At 37.3% G+C, this 20,742-nt stretch overlaps 1 protein-coding gene across 1 annotated transcript; it reads left to right on the forward strand.

Moving 5' to 3' along the window:
• The first annotated feature begins 6,953 nt into the window (after nucleotides 1-6,953).
• LOC138147750 (olfactory receptor 8A1-like) lies at nucleotides 6,954-8,029 on the forward strand. Its single transcript, XM_069070288.1, has one exon. It carries the CDS (start codon nucleotides 7,088-7,090, stop codon nucleotides 8,027-8,029), a length of 942 nt encoding a protein of 313 aa, XP_068926389.1. The 5' UTR covers nucleotides 6,954-7,087.
• Nucleotides 8,030-20,742: the final 12,713 nt, after the last annotated feature.

Genomic DNA, 20,742 nt, shown 5'->3' on the forward strand with positions numbered 1-20,742 from the left:
AAGTTAAAAGGATTTACTAAAGTGGTATGTAAATATTTAAAGTTCTAAAAAAAGTTATTCTTTAGTTTTCATCTTCTCAAAGCAAATCATATTTAGTCTTCTATACTTTTCATAGGATTTAGGTAAGTACCCAAATTCCATGAACCTTTCATGATGTTGGAAACAAAAATAACTTTGTGAAGAAAATTACATACTCACCTTTAAGCAGACCTGCCCATGCCTCAAATGTGTTTAGCTACAATTTTAGTTGATTTAACAAAACAAGAATAGAGATAGGTTCTCCTTTCTAGTACATTCAGTTCTACAATTCTAATACTTCATTCAATTGAATGAAGGTCATTTGAAACTAATATTCCCTTCTCCACTTCACATGTGTTTTTTTTTTATTTTTGTTGTATCATATATGATATTTTTTTGGTCTTTAGACTGGTGCCTCAACTACTATCCCGTCTCCATAATGCTCCCTGTAACCCCTTCTTCTCTGCTGATAAAAACGTAAGTGAAACTCAATATCTTTTCAAATAATACCTCATTCCAGCCAAGAGTTGAGGACCTCTTCAGTCCTCCTCTCTTTTTTTTGGTGTTTTTCTAGAGCTAATAGACTTGCAAAAGAATTTTATCAAGGGAGGCAGTAGGAAATGTCATTATAAAAATCACTAAGCAGCAGAACTGGAAACTCAGTCCCACATGGTTTTCTTAAAACCTTTATCCCTGTGAAGAACCATAATGTCAGTGTCCTAATTTGTTTAGCACTCATGTTCTTAAATTTTGGTATATGAACTTGATTTTTTAAAAATATATTTCAGGGGTGGCTAGAGTACCAGCCCTGGAGTCAGGAGGACCTAAGTTCAAATCCGGCCTCAGACACTTAACACTCACTAGCCGTGTGATCTTGGGCAAGCCACTTAACAGCAATTGCCCTGCCCTCCCCCCTCCAAAAAAGCAAAGAAAAAGAAAAAATATACTTTGATAAATGTATTTCACTGGAGCTGATTTCCCCTGTTATTCTACATATTTTATTTGATGTACTTAAAAAAAATTTATCCTGAGAATAGGCTCCACCAAAATGTCAAAGATATGTATAACATTAAAAAGCACCCTTGTCTAGAGTAGAGTAAGTAAGCACAAAAGATAACATGTGGGTCTTATTTCAGAAAATAGATGACTCCCTGAATATTTACAGGCAAATTACATTTTGTAAATAGCAACATTTTGCCCTCCAAACAAAATTTCTATTTTTATTTGTTTTTAATAATATTTTATTTCTCCCAATTACATGTCAAAATAATTTTTAGAATCCATTTCTACAAGATTTTGAGTTCAAAACTTCTCTCCCTCCCTCCTAAAATGGTAGGCAATTTGATTTAGTTTATGTATGTGCTATCAGGTAAAGCCTAATTCCATATTGGTCACAGTTGTGAAGGAAGAAAAAAATGAAAAGGAAAAAAAAAACTACAAAAAAGAATAAAGTAAATGAAAATAGTGTATTTCAATCTGCATTCAGAGTCTTTCAGTTCTTTATCTAGATGTGTATAGCATATTCCATGAATACTTTGTACTTGTCTTGGATCATTGTGTTCCTGAGAAGAACTGAGTCATTAAATACTTGATCAACTAATAATGCTGCTGATACTATGTACATTGTTTTCCTGATTCTCTTTTTTTCTCTTTGCATCAGTTCATACAAGTCTTTTCATGTTTTTTGAAATTCACCTTGTTATAATTTCTTATAGAACAATAGTATTCCATTACTTTCATAAACCACAGTTGGTCCATGCATTCTCAAATTGATGGGCATCACCTCAATTTCCAATATTTTGCCACCACAAAAAGGGTTGCTCTAAATATTTTTTCACATGTAGGTCATTTTTGCTTTTTTATGATCTCTTTGGGATACAAACCTAGTAGTGGTATTGATTGATCAAGTGATGTGTACAGTTTATTTGCACTTTGGACATATTTCCAAATTACTCTCTAGAATAGTTGGAACAGTGCATTTTTCCAGCAACAATGCATTAATGTTACAATTTTCCCATACCCTCTCCAACATTTATCATTTTTCTTTTTTACCATGTTAGTCAATCTCATAGGTGTGAGATGGCACCTCAGTTGTTTTGGTTTGCATTTTTCTAATCCAAAGTTATTTAGAGCAGTACTTCATATGCCTATAGATAGCTTTGATTTCTTAATCTGAAAACTGCCTGTTCATATCCTTTTCTCATTTATCAGTTGGAGGATGGCTTGCACTTTTGTTGTTGTTGTTATTTTATTTTATTTTATTTGTCTTTTTAAATTTGTTTACTTTTAGTTTACAAGATTCATTGCCACAATTCCTTGAGTTTCAAATTTTCTCTCCCTCCCCCCCACCATGGCGGCATACAATCAAGTACAGTATCTGCAAATGCTCTCACATTAGGCATTAGTCAGGTTATAAAGAAGGATTTTATCAGATGGAATGAAGAATGGGAAAGAGGAAACAAAACCAAACAGGAAAAAGAAAAAGAGCAGGTAGTTTGCTTCAATCTGGATTCAAACGCAGTTCTTTCTCTGGATGTAGACATCTCTCTCCATCATGAGACTTTTAGGGTTGACTTATAACCCTGCATTGCTGAGAAGAGTTCAATGGAGGGCTTGTATTCTTAATAAATTTGACTCATTTCTCTATATATTTGAGATATGAGGCTTTACCAGAGACACTTGTAGTAAAGATCATTTCCCAACTTTGGGTTTTTTTGTGCAAAAGGTTTTTTTAATTTAATATAATAGGTATTATCTATTCTACATTCTGTAATGCTATCTCTTGTTTGGTCATGAACCTGTAATTCACTTAACTTCTCCTTTAAGAATTTGGATGCTATACCACTTGGTGCATATATGTTAAGTATTGATATTACTTCATTGTCTATAACACCTCTTAGCAAGATGTAGTTTCCTTATGTCTTTTTTTTGAGGGGGAAAAGCAAGGCAATTGGGGTTAAGTGACTTGCCCAAGGTCACACAGCTAGTAAGTGTGTCAAGTGTCTGAGGCCTAATTTGAACTCAAGTCCTCCTGACTCCAGGGCTGGTGCTCTATTCACTGTGCCACCCTGCTGCTCCCCTTATATCTTTTAATTAGATTTATTTTTGCTTTTGCTTTGTCTGAGATCAGGATTGGTACCCCGGCTTTTTATTTTTTTTTTACTTCAGCTGAAGCATAGTAAATTCTGCTCCAGTATATTACCTCTACTCTGTGTGTGCTTCTCTGTTTCAAGTGTGTTTCTTGTAAACAACATAAGGATTCTGGTTTTTGGTTCATTCTGCTCTCAGCTTTTATTTTATGGGAATTCATCCCATTCACACTCACAGTTATGCTTACTAATGGTGTATTTCCTTTTATCCTATTTTTCCCCCTGTTTGTCCTCTCTCTCTTTTCTTCCTTTCCCTCCTCAGCAGTGATTTTCTTCTATGTACACCCTCTCCCGGTCTGCCCTTTCTTCTGTTAGTTCCCCCCATCCCTTTACTTAATCTCCTCCCTCCCTACTTTCCTGTTGGATAAGACAGATTTCTATATTCAACTGATTGAATATATTATTCCCTCTTTAAGCCAATAGTGATGTAAGTAAGGTTCAAGCAACGACCATCACTCAACCTCCCATCTTTCCCTCCACTGTAATAGATTTTCCTAACCTATTCATGTGAAATAATTTACCCCATTTTAGCTCTCCCTTCATTCTGCATCCAATGTACTCCTCTTTCTCATGTCATAGTTATTTTATATGTCATTCCTTCAAATTCACCTCATGCCAATACCTTCTGTCTAGGTATATTGCTTCTAGCAGTATTATTAGTGGTACATATTTAAAAGAATTACAAGTATCATCATTCCATGTAGTACTTAGTGCAGTCCCTGACACATGGCAAGTAATAAGCACTTTTGAAAATGCTGGATGGGGGTGGCTAGGTGACAAAGAGAATAGAGCACTGGTCCTGGAGTCAGGAGGACCTGAGTTCAAATGTGACCTCAGAGACTTAACACTTACTAGCCATGTGACCTTGAGCAAGTCACTTAATCCCAATTGCCCTGCTTTACTCCCTGCAGAAAAAATGCTTGATGACTGACCATTGACAGTAACAGTTGTATACATTTTATGATTTTTTGACAATTATTATTGTAGACACTACAAGAAAACTGAACTTGATTTTCAATGTAATAATGCTTTTTGCCTATTAATGAATGATAAAACTAATTCTACTATCTCTTTTAGTTGTCTCTTCAAAGCCTGTGATCCATTCTTTCTTCTAACCTCACGACCTTTTTATTTTTTCAATCAGATTTCACTTAAATTAAGTGTGGGGTATACTATCCCTGTAAGGCCTTTTTCATATAGACCAAGTTAGTGATGAAAACAATAGGAAAAAGTAATTTTGTGCAAAATTAAAATATTTCTATTAATTTTTAAGGATGTGTGGTTTTGCCATAATTGTAACATTTTGACACATAAAAGGAATAGGGAAAGAAATTTGTTTTAATTTAAACTACCAATATGTTTATGAAGAAACACAGATTTAAGGTGGAATTTCAAAAGTCTTAGAAAGATAAAGAATTCTTATATAAACATTGTACATGTTTGTATAGAGAAACAGATAAATTTTAACTTATTACAACTTGGAGAAATATAAGCATAAAGCAATAGTTCCAAGGATACCAAAAGAGATGTTGGACCATCCCGAAGCCTTAAAAGCTATAGGGCATTATATACCCCTCCAGCAACCAGGACTTTCAGCAACCAGAGCAATGAGTTACAACTGTGCCACATTTACTTTCTAAACTTAGCTCGCTTTCCTTTAAACTCTTTGAAGTACTTATGGGAGAGGTTACTATTGGTTTGGGGGCAGGGATGGCTTATGAATTGTTATTTCTATACCACCTTAGGGACAGCTTTGTGGTACGATGGGTAGATCACTGGGCCTGGAGTCAGAAAGATATGAGTTCAAATCTGGACTCGTACAAGACAAAAACAACAGAACAAGCACACTAACATTAGTAAGTACAAAATTCTAAAACCTAAATCAGTCTAGCTGTTTATTATTTTCTGCTGATAATTAATGGTGGGAACATAATGGGGTGGGATAATGAGAAATAGGATTAGAAAAAAAAAACTTCTTAGGCTGAGCCTGGAACAGTAAGGGGAGAAATAGTCAACTGAGGTCTGGGGGGCAACTTCCTCTTGGGAGTGAAGAGGTAGCTCTAGAGCCTGTGCTACCAATGTATCAGATTTGTAAACCCCAATCCTATCCTCTTAAAGCAACTAGCAAAATGTTCTAGTGCAGATAATCTAGCTGAAATACCATATCTTAAAATGTTGAGCCTTATTCCTCATGGGTACCCTTCTACACTGCTGTTTTTCAAATTAATAGTTAAAAAGCTAAAGTCAGGTTTTAGGTTCTATATGAGAAATGTTGCTTTAATTCCAGGGCTCTTAACTTATGCTGTATAGACCCCCTGGAGATCCATGGAGAGATGTCAGAGAGTCTATTAGCTTGGATAGGGAAAAATAAATCTTTATCTTTCCTATGAATTTTACTTTATTTCAGGCATTATTTTGAGAAGAGGCTCATAGGTTTCACCATACCTCTGTAAGTTCAGATATTGATAAAGGAACCTGCTAGAGATGTTATCCCAATTTTAGATGTGAAAAAGCTCAAGGTCTAAAAGTTAGGTAAATGGACCATGATCACCCAGTAAACAACACTGGGATAGGCTTAAAACTTTGTTCTCCTGAGTAAAAGCCTTAAATCAAATCCTGCTTTCTTCAGGATTCCTTTCTTGGTCCCCACCCATCACCTCCAACTGCTCATGGCTTTGTTCTTGAGATTAAATTTGACATATTATATTAGTAATGTATGCAATGCTTACTCCATTAGATTGCGAGTTCCTTGAGAGCAGAGGCTGGTTTTTACTTTCTTTCTATCTCTAGCACTAAGTACCTGGCACTTAGTTGATGTTTAAATAGTGATGATAGAATGACTGACTACGACAACATGTTTTCCCCTTGATTAGACCTAGTGTCAGCCCCAGGCAAAGTTTTTTGTTTTGTTTTGTTTTGTGGGTTTTTTTTTTGGCTTTTTGGAGGAGATGGGGGAATGCAGGGCAATTGGGGTTGAGTGACTTGCCCAAAGTCACATGGCTAGTAAGTGTTAAGTGTCAGAGGTCGGATTTGAACTCAGGTCTTCCTGACTCCAGGGCTGGTGCTCTATTCACTGCACCACCTAGCCACCCCAAAGCAAAGTTTTAATAGACAAAATTTTTCTTGAGCATTTCCCATTAATTTCATGTTTGTTTTTTCTGTACTTTAACTTCTTGGTCTCAGTTTCCTCATCTTCAAAATTAGGAAGTTGGAATAGAAGATTTCTAAGGTGATACCCAGTTTTTACATCTGTGATAAAAGCATAGAAAATGTCTCCCATTTAGAAAGTACCATAGAAGTCATGAAGGAAAACTCCTTACTTCACATTTTTAAATATCCTCTGAATAAAACTACCAGCCCCAGAATGGTCAGCCAACATCTACCCAGACACTTTAATATAGGGGAACTTATTACCTCAGTATAAAGTTTATTCTCAGGCTGGACAGTTCCTAGATCACAATGGCCAAGCCCTGTGATTTCTGTCATCTGCCTGATTTTATTAGACTATAGGTGCTTCTTGATAGCTTTGTGTGTCTGTGTGTCTGTGTTCTTTTTTGCCCCATTTAACTTCCAAAATCTCTTGTTGTAGAAGTGACTCCACTACATAGTTATTGAACTAGACATGCCAAGATAGAGTGGTTTTCAATTCTCCACTTCTATAATTCTATGAATAGGTTCATCAGATACAACATAATCCAAGTTTGGATAAATTGGCTTTAGTAATTTGCATGATAACCAATTTAAAAAAGGGGGAGTAGTGTGTGGTGTGTGAGAGGTACAGATAGACAGAGACAGATGGAGGGAGAAAAAGACTGATTGAAAAAGCAATAGGAAAAGAACATAAAAATAATTTTTAGTTACTAAGATGTTTCTCTCACACCTCTGCAGATTTCCAACCTAACTTTGTGAGGAGAGTGGCAATGGAAAATAACACAATTGTGACAGAATTTATCCTCATGGGCTTAACAAACCGAACAGAGCTCCAAATACCACTCTTCCTTTTATTTCTAGGAATCTACTTAGTCTCCATGGTGGGGAACCTCAGTTTGATTTTATTAATCTGGATGAGTTCTCAGCTTCATACTCCCATGTACTATTTTCTCAGTAACCTGTCATTCATAGATCTCTGTTATTCCTCTGTCATCACACCCAAAATGTTGGAGAACTTTGTATCAGAGAAGAATATCATCTCCTATCCAGAGTGCATGGCTCAGTTCTTTTTCTTCCTCTTCTTTGTGATTGCTGAAGTCTACATGCTGACAGCTATGGCCTATGACCGTTATGTTGCCATCTGTAGACCCCTTCTCTATAATGTCACCATGGTGCCATGGTTCTGCTCCCTGCTGGTGGCAGGTGTATACATGATGGGGGGCATTGGGGCCGTTGTTAATACACACTACCTAGCCAGGCTGTCCTTCTGTGGGGACAATGTTATCCATCATTACTTCTGTGATGTTCTTCCCCTTCTAAAGCTCTCCTGCTCCAGCACCTACATCAATGAGCTTTTGGTGATGATTGTTGGTGGATTTAACTTGTTGGTTACAACTCTGCTCATCTGGATCTCTTACACTTTCATTCTTCTAAGCATCCTTCGCATACAATCTACAAAAGGTCGTTATAAAGCCTTTAGCACCTGTGGATCCCATCTAGCAGCTGTTTCTGTTTTTTATGTTTCCATCTTGGTCATGTATTATATACCAGTTTCTAATGATGTGGCCCAGGAGCAAGTAGGTTCAGTGTTTTATACCACAGTGATCCCCATGCTGAACCCTTTGATCTACAGCCTGAGGAACAAGGATGTGAAGGATGCACTAAAGAAAATCATAAAGAGTAGAATGTTTCAAGGTCCATATAGGAAATAGCTAATCTGAAGATCATTAGAATATTGACTTTTCTTTTAATTCTTCTTAGGCAGTAGAGATTCACCTTCAGACTAGGCCTCATCTTAGACAATATTGTAATGAAGGCAAGTACATGCCTTGATTCTATGTCACTGCTGATGTCTGTGTCTGTCCTTCACAGGCTGCCTTCAGGTGCATATAGCCTCCCATTCCATAACTATGCCTTCATACCCCTTCTTCCCAGTTGTACTTGCATATTGTCCTTCAAATTATTTAAAGGCTCTGTTCCCACAGAAGGCTCATAGTAATGTCTTTGCCTAGGTTTGAAACTGGAGGGCTGAACAGTATCATTGTTAGGAATCTTTCCAAGTTCCCTGATTATGTTGCTATAAATATGCTTACCACCTCTTATTTTGTATCCCTTAATATATGATAGGTCATTAATAAATACTTGCTGATTTAACTGGGGAATGGCTGAACAAGTTGTGGTATGTGATTATGATGGAATACCATTGTACTATAAGAAAAGATGAGTAAGATGCTCTCAGAGAACCCTGGAAAGATTTGCATGTGCTGATACAAAGTGAAATGTACTGTATACAAAGTAATAGCAATATTCTAATATGATCAGCCATAAATGACTTAGTTATTCTCAGCAATACAATGATCTATCTCCAAAGGACTTATGATAAAAAATGCTATCCATTCCCAGAGAAAGAACTGATGTTGTCTGAATATAAATTGAAGCATACTTTATTTTTCTTGAGTTTTTTGTCTATGTTTTCTTTCACAACATGACTATTACAGATGTGTGTTGCATGTCTACACATCTATAACCTATATTGAATTGCTTACTTTCTCAATGAGGTGGGGTAGGGAGGGAGGAAGAAAGAATTTGGAATTCAAATTTTTAAAAACAAATGTTAAAATTTGTTTTTACATGTAACCAGGGGAAAATAAAATACTAAATAAATAAGGGGAAAGTAATTTCTGGATTATATTTAATTGATGAGTAACTATCCAAAAAAAATATTGGATGTACTTGAAGGTTTTTATAGTAATAGTGGGAAAGAGTAGAAAACTCAAACAATTAAACCCAATTGTGAAGCAAAGAACAAAAAGGGTTTAAAGAACAGGAGATACAATGTTCTGTAAGAAGAAACCCTCAATTCCTAAGCTGAAAGGATGCAGTAGAGCAGTGAATTGAGGGAGAAGGAACACCTCATAGAATTGTCTAGGGGGATTGTTTTCACTGACTCCAATTCATACCTTCACTGCCACACTTAAGCCTGACTCCTGCTCTACCTACCAGAGGAGTTATACTATTCTCTAATCACCAGAAACACCCACAGGAATGTCATTATCTAGAGACATACACATTCAAATCAATTGTTTCTTTCCAAGACACAACAACCTCTGGAGTGAAGAAATTTTGAAAGTGCATCTATTCTTATTCATTTCCTCAGGAAATTTTCATTGAGATAATCATTGGAAAAAAAAAACCTCCTTCTAGACTGAGCAGCTCGGAGAAAAGGTTGCTATTGTTTATGCTTCTACCTGGTGGCCTTTGGACTATTGGGCATAGAACTTTATTCCTTCTCATGACTGTAAAATTATCCCCATCCTTATCAGAAATGTTCCAACAACCTCATCCTTGAAGCACTATCATCAAAGTCCTGCCAGTTTACCATTGCTGTGTTAATAACCCTTATGAATTATTCTCATCATAAGGGACTGAAAAAATCATCACCAGTCCACTGATCTCTAATTCTGACAAAATGAGATAAGTAACCAAATTTCATATACTTGAACTAAATAGTAGTTGTGAACTGAGGAAGGCATAGGGATGTCTGATATACACACTTATTATTTGTTTTAACTAACTTAGTGAGATGGGACTAGAAACAAACCCCTTTCTGTACCCTTCTCTGTAGTGTGTGCTTAGATGATGGAGAGAAAGAGTGACATTGCTTACTTATTTCTTCCACTCCTTTTCATCTATGTCTGGAACCTAGTGAGAAATATGCAGATAGCATAATGAAGGACACTTTACAAAGATACTTTTTGTAAATGTCCAAATTTTAATAACAAAATTTCAGCTCTTCATGACAAGTTGATAAAAATTTCGTTAATGACTTGATCCAAGGGTAACTGTGAAGGTTTAAAACCACTTGAAGGTAAAAACAGAAGTGGGTACAATATTCACATCTTGCCTAGGGCTTGCATGTTCCTGTATTGTACACTGTATGCCCTTTGGTTTGTTTTTTTTTTTTCCACGAACTGGACTCAGGAAAGCTCTATTGGCTTTTCCAGGGCAGAAGTGACATGTCTCTTCCTGTTTCAACTGATCATAGCCAATAAGCTCTAGGCTTTCAAACAAATGGATAAAAAGGATAAATTAAGCACTTAGGATACACTACGCACTGTTTCAGAATATAATACACACATATGATATACATACAAAAGTAAAATTGCTGTTCCCTTCAAGGAGTTTACACTCTAATTGGAGGGGTCACAGTAATGCAATAGGACACTCTGTGCCAGAGATAACCTTCAGTCGGGCATTTCCATCCTGGCAGCCATTCTCAGATTGACAGCCTTTCCTCCAGAACCAAACCTGCAAAGGTCTTTCTGTGCTGCTGCTTCCAAAAGTCATTAGGGGAAATGAAAGAACACAGCACCCCAGAGTGCCAGCATCCACATAACATTAACCATTTTGCTCCTCTGAGGCATTATCATTTCAGAACTCTTATGCTGAGTCTGCAACTTGCACTTTAAATCTTTAGACTTCGCAGGTCTGATGGTTCTTAAAAAACAAAAATTACCCCAGCATTAGTTATTACTAGAGCTTTTTCTCAATTCATTCCATAAACTTCTGCCTAAAACGTTACCCATGAATTCCATTTGAAAAAATTTGCTTCGTCTCCTATTTTTTTCTCTCTGCTGCTCTCCACTCTTTCACTTGATAATCTCATCAGTTCCAGTATATTAAATTCTTTCTCTATGCAGCCCTAATCTTTCTGCTGACTTTCTGTTTCAAATCTCCAACTGTCTATTAGATTATTTTTAACTGAATATCCAATAGACATCTTAAATTCAGTATATCAAAAAGTGAACTCATTGTCTTTCCTTCAAACAATTTTATCTTCTGAATTTGTTTTCCTATTGAAGGCTCCACCATTCTTTCAGTCTTTCAGGTTCACAATCTAGACATCCTTATTGACTGCACTCTTTCACTCATATATCCATTATGCTGCCAAGGCCTTCAGATTTTACTATATAACATTTCTCATATACAGTCTCTTCTTTTCTCTAACACTGCCACCACCCTGGAACAAGGCTTCATAAATGCCTGTATTATTGCAATAAACCACTAGCTTCTCTGCCTGCCATGGGTTTCTTCCATCTGCTCCAATTACTCTATCCTCCTCCCCATTGTCAAAGTGATCTTCCTGAAACACAGGTTTTACCATATCACCTCCCACTTGATAAATTCCAGTGGTTCTCTATCAATACCAAGATCAAATATGAAATTCTCTGTTTGGTGTTCCAAAATCATCATAACCCGTCCCTCCTCTTCCCTGCATTTTTCTTATACCTTCACCCTACCACCTACTCTTTAATTCAGTAGCATTGGCCTCCTTGTTGTATCTCAGAAAAGACATGCCATCTCTTGGCTGTCCCCAAGCATTTTCTATAGGGATCCACAATGCATGGAATACTGCTCTGTCTCATTTCCATCTCTTGGCTACCTTGTCATGCTTCAAGTCTTAGCTAAAATCCCACCTTCTCTACGAAGGCTTTAGTGATCTCTTAAAATTCTATGGCCTTTTCTCTGATGATTTTTCCCCATTTATCACACATATAGCTTGTTTATACACAGTTATTTGCATGTTGTCTGTATCTGTCCATTGTAAGCCTCTCAAAAACAGGTTCTATATTTTATCTTTCTTTGTATCCTCAGTATTTAACACAATGCCTGTCATGGAGTGGACGCTTGATAAATGTTTACTGGCTAACTGACATATTGAGAGAATTTTCTTGAAAGTTTTTGCAGCCTAAAAATTATACACTCTGTGCAAAAATTAGTAGTAATAATTATACATAGCATTTATGTGGTGCTTTACAATTTATAAAATGCTTTCAAATATCTCCTCTTATCTTAACAACAACCCTCAGAGATCAGTACTACTATTATTCCCATTTTACTAATGAGGAAACTAAGGTTGACACAATTTAATTGACTTACTCAGGTTCACTGTGCTAGTAACTGTGTGAAGTCAGATTTGAACTCCAGTCTTTCTAACTCTAGATGCAACTATCTATAACAGGAACTGGCTTCCTCTAACTTGGTGATGAGCCCCTCTGAATTTAAACAAGTTGGTGCTCAGGAGCCACAGATAGTGTGTGACTAGGCTTATGATCAAATCTTTTCCCTTTTATTATGCCACCTTCACTTTATAAAGCTTCACTTTATAAAGTTGCCTATCATGCCCACCACTAGTCTAAGTTGCAAAGGGCCTGTGATCTTAGTCATTGGAGTGGTACCCAGAGTAATGGAATTACAGCTTTCTGAAGTATTGATGCACACATAAATATGACAAAGGGAAAGTGGAGATTTGAGAGATTGGTCCATCTTAGATATGTTTATGGCTGTGTTTATACATCATGATTTATTTGAAGAGAAGGTGAGAGTGAGGGTTGAGACATTCATGCTAATGTGTTAGAAGTCTCTTTCTAACAGAAATTATTAGAATTCAAGAATGGCTTTGTAAGTGGCAATTTTATATTTTTATTTCATTGGACTTTTGTGTCCTAGATTTAGATAACAGGTTTTCTCAATGACTTTCACTCCTACTAGAATAGAAGCTTATGAGATCAAGGACTGACTCCTTTAAGGTAGGGCCTGTTTTATTCTCTGTACTTGTATCTCCAGATCCTGTCACATAGTGTGCATGTCAAATAGCATAGGTACTTAATAAAAACTTGTTGGTTGATTGATTAAGACTGGGTGCCTTATATAAATTTTCACAATATCTGCTGTGCTCTATAAATAACAACTGCTGAATAAATATTTATTGATGATGGAGAGAAATAATGATTGAATTTTAGGGTGCATATCAGAAAATATTATTTCAGCTTGGGAAGATAAGTGCTTTCAAATAGTGGATGACCTTCATTGCCACACAATGTGAAATTCACTCAATATACAATATGCAATCACTAATGACCTTTGAGGAGAGTAACAACATGACCAGATCTAGACTTAGAAAGACTATTTGATTATTATATGAAGGCTTAATTGGGAGGGGGGGAGTGAAGGAGGGAAGGCCAGTAAGAGGTTTTTGTAAGAGTCAGAAAAGTGATAATTTAGGCTTGCATTCCTATGAGAATAATGGGAATTTCAAAATGAGAGGCACTCAAATGAGGGTCAGTCTCAGAGTCAAGAAAACCTAGGTTCAAACCTTCCTGTGATACATACTAACTTTGTCACCTTGAAGAAGTTACTCAATTTCTCAGTGACCCCAGGCAACTTTGAAAGGAATAATTTACATATTAATTGTTTACTTGTTTTGTTGAAAGAAGTCCCTGCCAATCCATAATAGGGATCATTGCACATTCTCAGGAGTGGAGGTGAACATTAAGAATATTTTATTGCTGCTGCTTCTACATTTCATATTTTTTCTGTGAAAATATGATCAAATGGGATTGCCTACTTTTGGGAATGATGCCTTTATTTTATATGAAAATAATGTTGTTGATAACACATATTTTTAGATTATCTAGAATTCACAAGAAAACCCTGCTTCAAGCTCTGTCTAAATAACTATTCCTTATCACAAAGAATAATTGAGAAGAGAGAGAAAGACAAACAAAAAGAAGAAATATATAATTCATGAGATCTTAGGTCAGCAGACATCGGCAAATAGTCAACGTTGTCTAGGATTGTCTAGGATTCTTCTTTTCATGTCTATAGATTCCCACCTCAACTTTTAGGGGACAATGGATACATGGGATCATTCCATAGTTATAGACTTTATCCACCAAACAGACAAAACTCCATTTTCCCCTCTTCTTTTTTTTGCTTTTTGGAGGGGGGAGGGTAGGGCAGTTGGGGTTATGTGACTTGCCCAAGTTCACACCCTAGTAAGTGTTAAGTGCCTGTGGCTGGATTTTAAGTAAAGTCCTCCTGACTCTAGGGCTGGTGCTCTATTCACTGTACCACCTAGCCATCCCTATCTTCTGCTTTTCTTACTCTTCTTACAAACATATGTTAACTGGACTGGACATCAACCCCTGGCCTGTGGATGGCCAGAGCCAAACAAAGCAAGCCAGAGACAAATGTGTCAGGAATCAAGTAGCAGTTTAATTAATTTCAGAGAGAGGAAAACACATGCAAGCCATGATGAAAAAAATAACTTGAACATGATATTTCAAGGAATCATCAAAGGAAATTGTCCTTATATCCTAGAAAAAGAGGGTAAAATGGAAATTGAAAGAATTTACTGATCATTATCTGAAAGAGTACTGTGCCAGAGAGCTACAGCCTCAGATGAAGCTTAATGAAAATTCCCAGGGATGTCATAGCAAAATTCCAGAGTTCCCAGGTCAAGGGAAAAAATTCAAGTATTGTGAAGCCACAGTCAGGATAACATAAGATTTAGCAGCTTCTACATTACTTTAATCCTTGATCAGAGTGCTTAGAATATGATATTCCAGAGGGCAAAGGAGCTAGGATTACAATCAACAATCATCTACCCAGGTCAAGATGGTGGAGTAGAAGCAGGACCTCCCTGCTGCTCTGGCTTCCACCTTCCCCAATCCATGCAAAAAGGGGAATCTAAACAAACTTTGGGGCTGCAGAACCCACAAAAAGACAGAGAAAATAACCTCTTGCTGAGGACAGCCTGGCAGGCTGGCAGGAATCAGCCAGCCAGCATAGTGCTCTGGGAGTCTAGCCCAGCCCCATGCCTAGGCCTTAGCCCCAGGGTGGGCCTGATCAGCCGCCAGCTAGAGGGACTCCAGATAAGCAGCAGCTGTGGCCCTTTCCATACTTATCAACACATAGATGCGAAGGACAAAGTGAAAGGTCAGTGCAGTCTGGACTTTGGGACCAAGTAAGTGGGAGTGCATGGATTTTGCCCGCGGTCTGAGAAGCCGCTGAGCCACCAGCACAGCCAGCTAGCACCACTTGGCAGTTTCAGCTCCTGGCCTGCAGAGTGTAGGGGGACCAAGCACCAGTTTGAGGGGTAATTGCTCTTGCTTTATCCTTCTTGGATCTGGATTGCAGTCTAGGCTAGAGGACCTGGGGTATGTGTCCAGCTTGCCAGAGTGTGTGGAGAGCTCAGAGAGGGCACCCATCTAATACCTCTGGGAGCTGAAAAAACCGCAGCATTTGGGACAAAAGCTCCCTTGTCTGGTGGCAGAGTCCTACTGTGGCAAAAAGCCCAGGGGTCAAGTGACAGAGGAGCAACATGACCAGGCAAAGGAAACAAAGCAGACAGAAGATTCCAACATTAGACTCCTATTTTGGGGACAAAAAGGAGCAATGCATGGAACAGGAGGAAGACAGTGAAGTCAGAACTCCTGCACCAAAAGCTTCAAAGGAAAATACTAGCTGGTTACAGGCCATAGAGGAACTTACGAAGCAGATAAGAGAAGTGGAGGAAAAGTTGGGCAGAGAAATGAGAACAATGCAAAAAATTATGAAATGAGAGTCAACAGCCTGACTGAGGAAAATACTACCTTAAAAATAGAATAACTCAAATGGTGAAAGAGGCTCAAAAAGACAATGAGGAGAAGAATGCCTTAAAAAGCTGAATTTGCCAGATGGAAAAAGAATCTTAAAAGCTCAATGAGGAGAATCATTGCTTCAGAATTAGATTGGAGCAAATGGAAGCTAATGACTTTATGAGAAATCAAGGTGCTGTTAAACAGATCCAAACAAATGAAAGAATAGAAGGCAATGTGAAATACCTCATGGGAAAAACCACTGACCTGGAAAACAGATCAAGGAGAGATCATTTAAAAATGATTGGACTACCTGAAAGCCACGATCAAAGTAAGAACCTAGAAATCATCCTCCAGGCAGTTCTCAAAGAAAACTGCCCTTATGTTTTAGAACCAGAGGGCAAAATAGAGGTTGAAAGAATCCACTGATCATCTCCTGAAAAAGATCCCCAAAAGGAAACTCCTAGGAATATTATAGCCAGGTTCCGGAATTCCCAGATTAAGGAGAGAATATTACAAGCAGCTAGGAAGAAACAATTTGAATATTGTGGGAAAACAATCAGGATAACCCAGGATCTGGCAGCTTCTACACCGAGGGATCAAAGGGCTTAGACTATGATATTCCGGAGGTCAAAGGAGCTGGGATTAAAACCAAGAATCACCTACCCAGCAAAACTGAGTATCATGTTTCAGAGGAAAATATGGTCATTCAGTGGAATAGAGGACTTTCAACATTCTTGCTGAAAAACCAGAGTTGAATAGAAAATTTGACATTCAGATACAAGAAGCAAGAGAAGCATGAGAAGGTAAACAGGGAAAAGAAATCATAAGGAACTTACCAAATTTGAACTATTTACATTCCTACATGGAAAAACAATAATTGTAACTTATGAAACTTTTCTCAGTAATTGCAAGGAATATATATATATATATATACACATTTATATATACACATATATATGAGGGTATATGGGCATATGAATACATATGTGAATGTGTGTATATATGTTTATAGGTATACATAGATAGAGGGCACAGGACCAATTTAACAGAAAGGAGATGATACTTAAAAGGTGAAATTAAGAATTGAGAGAGGAGGGGCGGCCAGGTGGCTCAGCGAGTAAGAGCACTGGCTCCAGTGTCGGGATGACCTGGATCAAATCTGGGCTCAGATACTCAGCACCACATCCAGAAATAACTGGCCGTGTAACCTTGAGCAAGTTACTTAACCCCGATTGCTTTAAAAAAAAAAGAATTGAGAGGAATATAATGAGAGAAGATGGGGAGAGACAGAATTCAGTAAACTATCTCATTTCGAAGAGGCAAGAGAAAATCGTTACAATGGAGGGGAAGAATAGGAAGGCAAAAGGGAATGGGTCAACCTTATTCCTACTGAATTTTGCTTGAGGAGGGAATGAAATACACAATAAATAGGGTATCTCACCCTACAGGAGAGGAGGGGGGAGGGGATGAGAGGGGGGATGATGGAAGGGAGGGCAGGCTGGGGGGAGGGAAGTTGGAAACACCCACTTTTGAAAAGGAATGAGATTAAAGTAGAGAATAGAACCAGTGGGAGGTGGGCTAGGAGGGAGGGAAATATAGTCAATCTTTTACAGTATATCTACTATGTTATTGTTTTTCATTAGCCACACATTACAACCTATACTGAACTGCTTATCTTCCCAGCAAGGTTGGGTGACAAGAGAGGAAGAGAATGAATCTGGAATTCAAAGTTTTAAAATCAAATATTCAAATGCATACTATTATTAATACTATTTTACACATAATTGGGAAATAAGATATACAGGCACTGGGGCATAGAGATCCACTGGAAAAGTTGAAAGAGGTATGGGTGAAAATATGGGAGAGAGCAGATTGAAGGAGGGGATATCCTGTTCCACTGCTATTTTTGGACAGTGGGTAGGGGGAAAATGGGGAGAAAATTTGTAACTCAAAATCTGGCATAAATGAATGATATAAATCAGAAGTTAATAAAGCATAAAAAAAGAATCATCTACCCAGCAAAACTGAGTATAATCCATCAGAAGGAAAAATGGAAATTCAGCAAAATAGAAGGCTTTCAAGTATTCTTGATGAAAAGAGCAGAGCTGAATAGAAAATATGACTTTCAAATACAAGACTCAGGAGAAGTATACAAAGGTACACAGGAAAAGGAAATCATAAGGAAGTTAATAAGGTTAAACTGTTTACGTTCTTATATGGGAATATGATACTTGTGACTCATGAGAACTTCCTCATCGTTAGCACAGTTAGAAGAGGCATGTATAGATGGAGGGAACAAGTGTGAGTTGAAAATGAAGGGATGATATTTAAAAAATAAAATCAAGGAGTTAGAGAAGTATGTGCTAGAAGAAAGGAAAAGGAAGAGGTAGAATGGGATAAATTATGTCACATAAAAAAGGAAGGGGAAAGCTGTTACAATGGAGAGGAAGAAGGGGAAGCTTAGTGGGAATGAGTGAACCTTACTCTCATCAGAATTGGCTCAAAGAGGGAATAATATTGTAATAGTAATGTAATTTTATCCCTTTGTATTGGCAAAGCTAACGGGTACTTAGCACTTAGTATTTAATCAAGCTTCAAGAAGGTATGAACCCCTGTTGCTGACATAACAGGAAGGGGTTGAAACAGGAAGCTAATACCATGTGCATATAAGAAGCCCCTGCTGGGTCAGGCAAATCTTTTTGGAGTCAGGTTCTAGAGAGAATTATTTTTTCTTGGAGAACCTGGATGAAGTGATTTTGATTCCGGGAACCAGCTAAAACTTCTGCTGAGTCCGAGGGCCAGTCAGAGCTGCTGAGAAGCTACTTAGGAGCTGCTGAGTCCAAGGGCCAGCAGCAGCTGCTGAGGATTTCCAAGGACCAGCCAGAGCTGTCAAAGACTGAGGAAGCATGACTGTGATGCTGGTACTTTGTATGAACCTTCTTGTGGCTTTCTTGAGCCTTGACTTCCTGGGAACAGAGACTGGGAAAGATTTAAGGTGGACTGGACTCTGTGAGCTTCAGCATGGAACAGGAACTACATGGAGAACTGGTCAAGGAACTGGTAGCTGTCTGTCTTTGAACCAAGGTGACCGTTTGGTGAATCTAGGTAGGAGCTGAGACCATGGAAGGGGATCCAGGGAATCTGAGAGACTACCCCAAGTCAAGCTAAAGAAGACTTTACTTGGATACTCTGTCCTAACTGAGAAGATTATGATTTACTTGCGACCAAGGGGTAGATGGCCTGTGTATTTTCTGATGACTGAATAGTGAATGATGATTGAATAGTGGCTGATTTGTAACTTAGTGTGACCCATGAGTGGAGAACTTTGACTTTTGTATTTTGTGACCCTTAAGGAAACAAATCTCCTTAAGGACGATTGAATGATTGAGTTACTAAGTGATTGATTATCTAAATGATTGTACTTTGTTCAAAACTATGTGACCACTGGGGCAGCTTGATGGTGCAGTGAGTAAAGCACCAGCCCCAGAGTTAGGAAGACCCAAGTTCAGTTACGGCCTCAGACAATTAACACACACACACACACAAACTAGCCATGTAACCTTGGGCAAGTTACTTAACCCCAATTGCCCTCCAAAAAGGCAAAACAAACAAAAAATAATGTGACCATTGTGGTGAAAATTATGTGGCCATTTTTAGTGATAAGTTGTTGTGGATGCTGTATTTTGATTCTCTGTGATAAATTTTAATATTGTGAATGTGGTATCTTGATTTTCTGTGAATGTTTTTCTCTGATTTGTTATTGAATAAATAGAGTGTTCACTATACTGTGTAGTAAGAACCTTGAAAGTTGTTCACAGCAGCCATACTCTGGAAAGCTGCTTGGCAGGTATAAAATCTATTTTACCTCACAGTATTTTTATCATTTATTGCAAATCTATGTTTATGAATAATTATGTAAAAGTGCACCCATCTATGAAAATCTGAAATTAATTTGATTATTATCTTTTTAAAGGCACTATATTGCTCACTGACACACACTCTATCCAAACACTAAAAGTATCAATAGAAAAAAAAAGAATACAAAAAAGTATTTGACATATATTTCCATTTTAAAGGGATTAAGAAGGGAATTTATTATTCAAGAGACCTTTATTTTTCTAAACAATTAACAAAAGATGATAAACATAATTCTCATACATAGGGCTTTACAAAACAATTTCCACACAACAAACTATTGAGCTAAGTTTTCCAAGTGTTACCACCATCATTTTATAGATAAAAAAAAGTGAGGTTCAGAGTGGTTAAGTGACTTGCTCAAAGTTTGTTGTTAGTAGGTGTCTGAGTCGACTCTAATCCACATTTCCTGATATCAAGTCTAACATTTATTTTAATATGTCATAATTTCTTTCTAAATATTTCTTGATTTAAGGGGGTCATTTTCTAGTTATTCATTTGAAAAAATATGATAGAGGGCAGAAAAATTAAACACATAATGTAAGAAATCATAGTTAGTGATAATCATACATCACTAAGAAATTAGGAACCACATAGAAACACCAAGTTTGTAGGGAAATATGTTTCAATTTTAAAAAAATAATTTGCATACTAATATTCACAAAGTCATCTATTTTGTAAATCAAGACTCACATGCAATTACCACTGATATTGGAGTGTCCATTTTTCTTTAAGGTTTGTTAGTTTGGGGATTATGTGATACATCTTGAATGCTTATATACTTTGTTCCTGATAAGGGATCACAACCTTTTTATGTTGTAGATCCCTTTGATATTCTGGTATAACCAATGGACCTCATTTCAGAATAATATTCTTAAATACATGAAATAAAATACATAGGATTACAAAGAAAAAATAGTTTGAAATTCAACTATCAAAGTATATTTTTAAAAACTAGTTCACACACCCCAAGTGGAGGTTCTAGATCTAGACAGATTAGAGGGTCACTGGGAATGTGGTTCTTCAGAGGAATAAATAAGTACAAAAATTTGGAGCTGAGTTCTAGAGTTTATGATTTTGGTCTT

Source organism: Petaurus breviceps, unplaced genomic scaffold (genome assembly GCF_028583685.1).
Source record: "Petaurus breviceps papuanus isolate PSGF00001 unplaced genomic scaffold, PetGlider_PUasm1.0 90804, whole genome shotgun sequence".
Classification (NCBI taxonomy): Eukaryota; Metazoa; Chordata; class Mammalia; order Diprotodontia; family Petauridae; genus Petaurus; species Petaurus breviceps.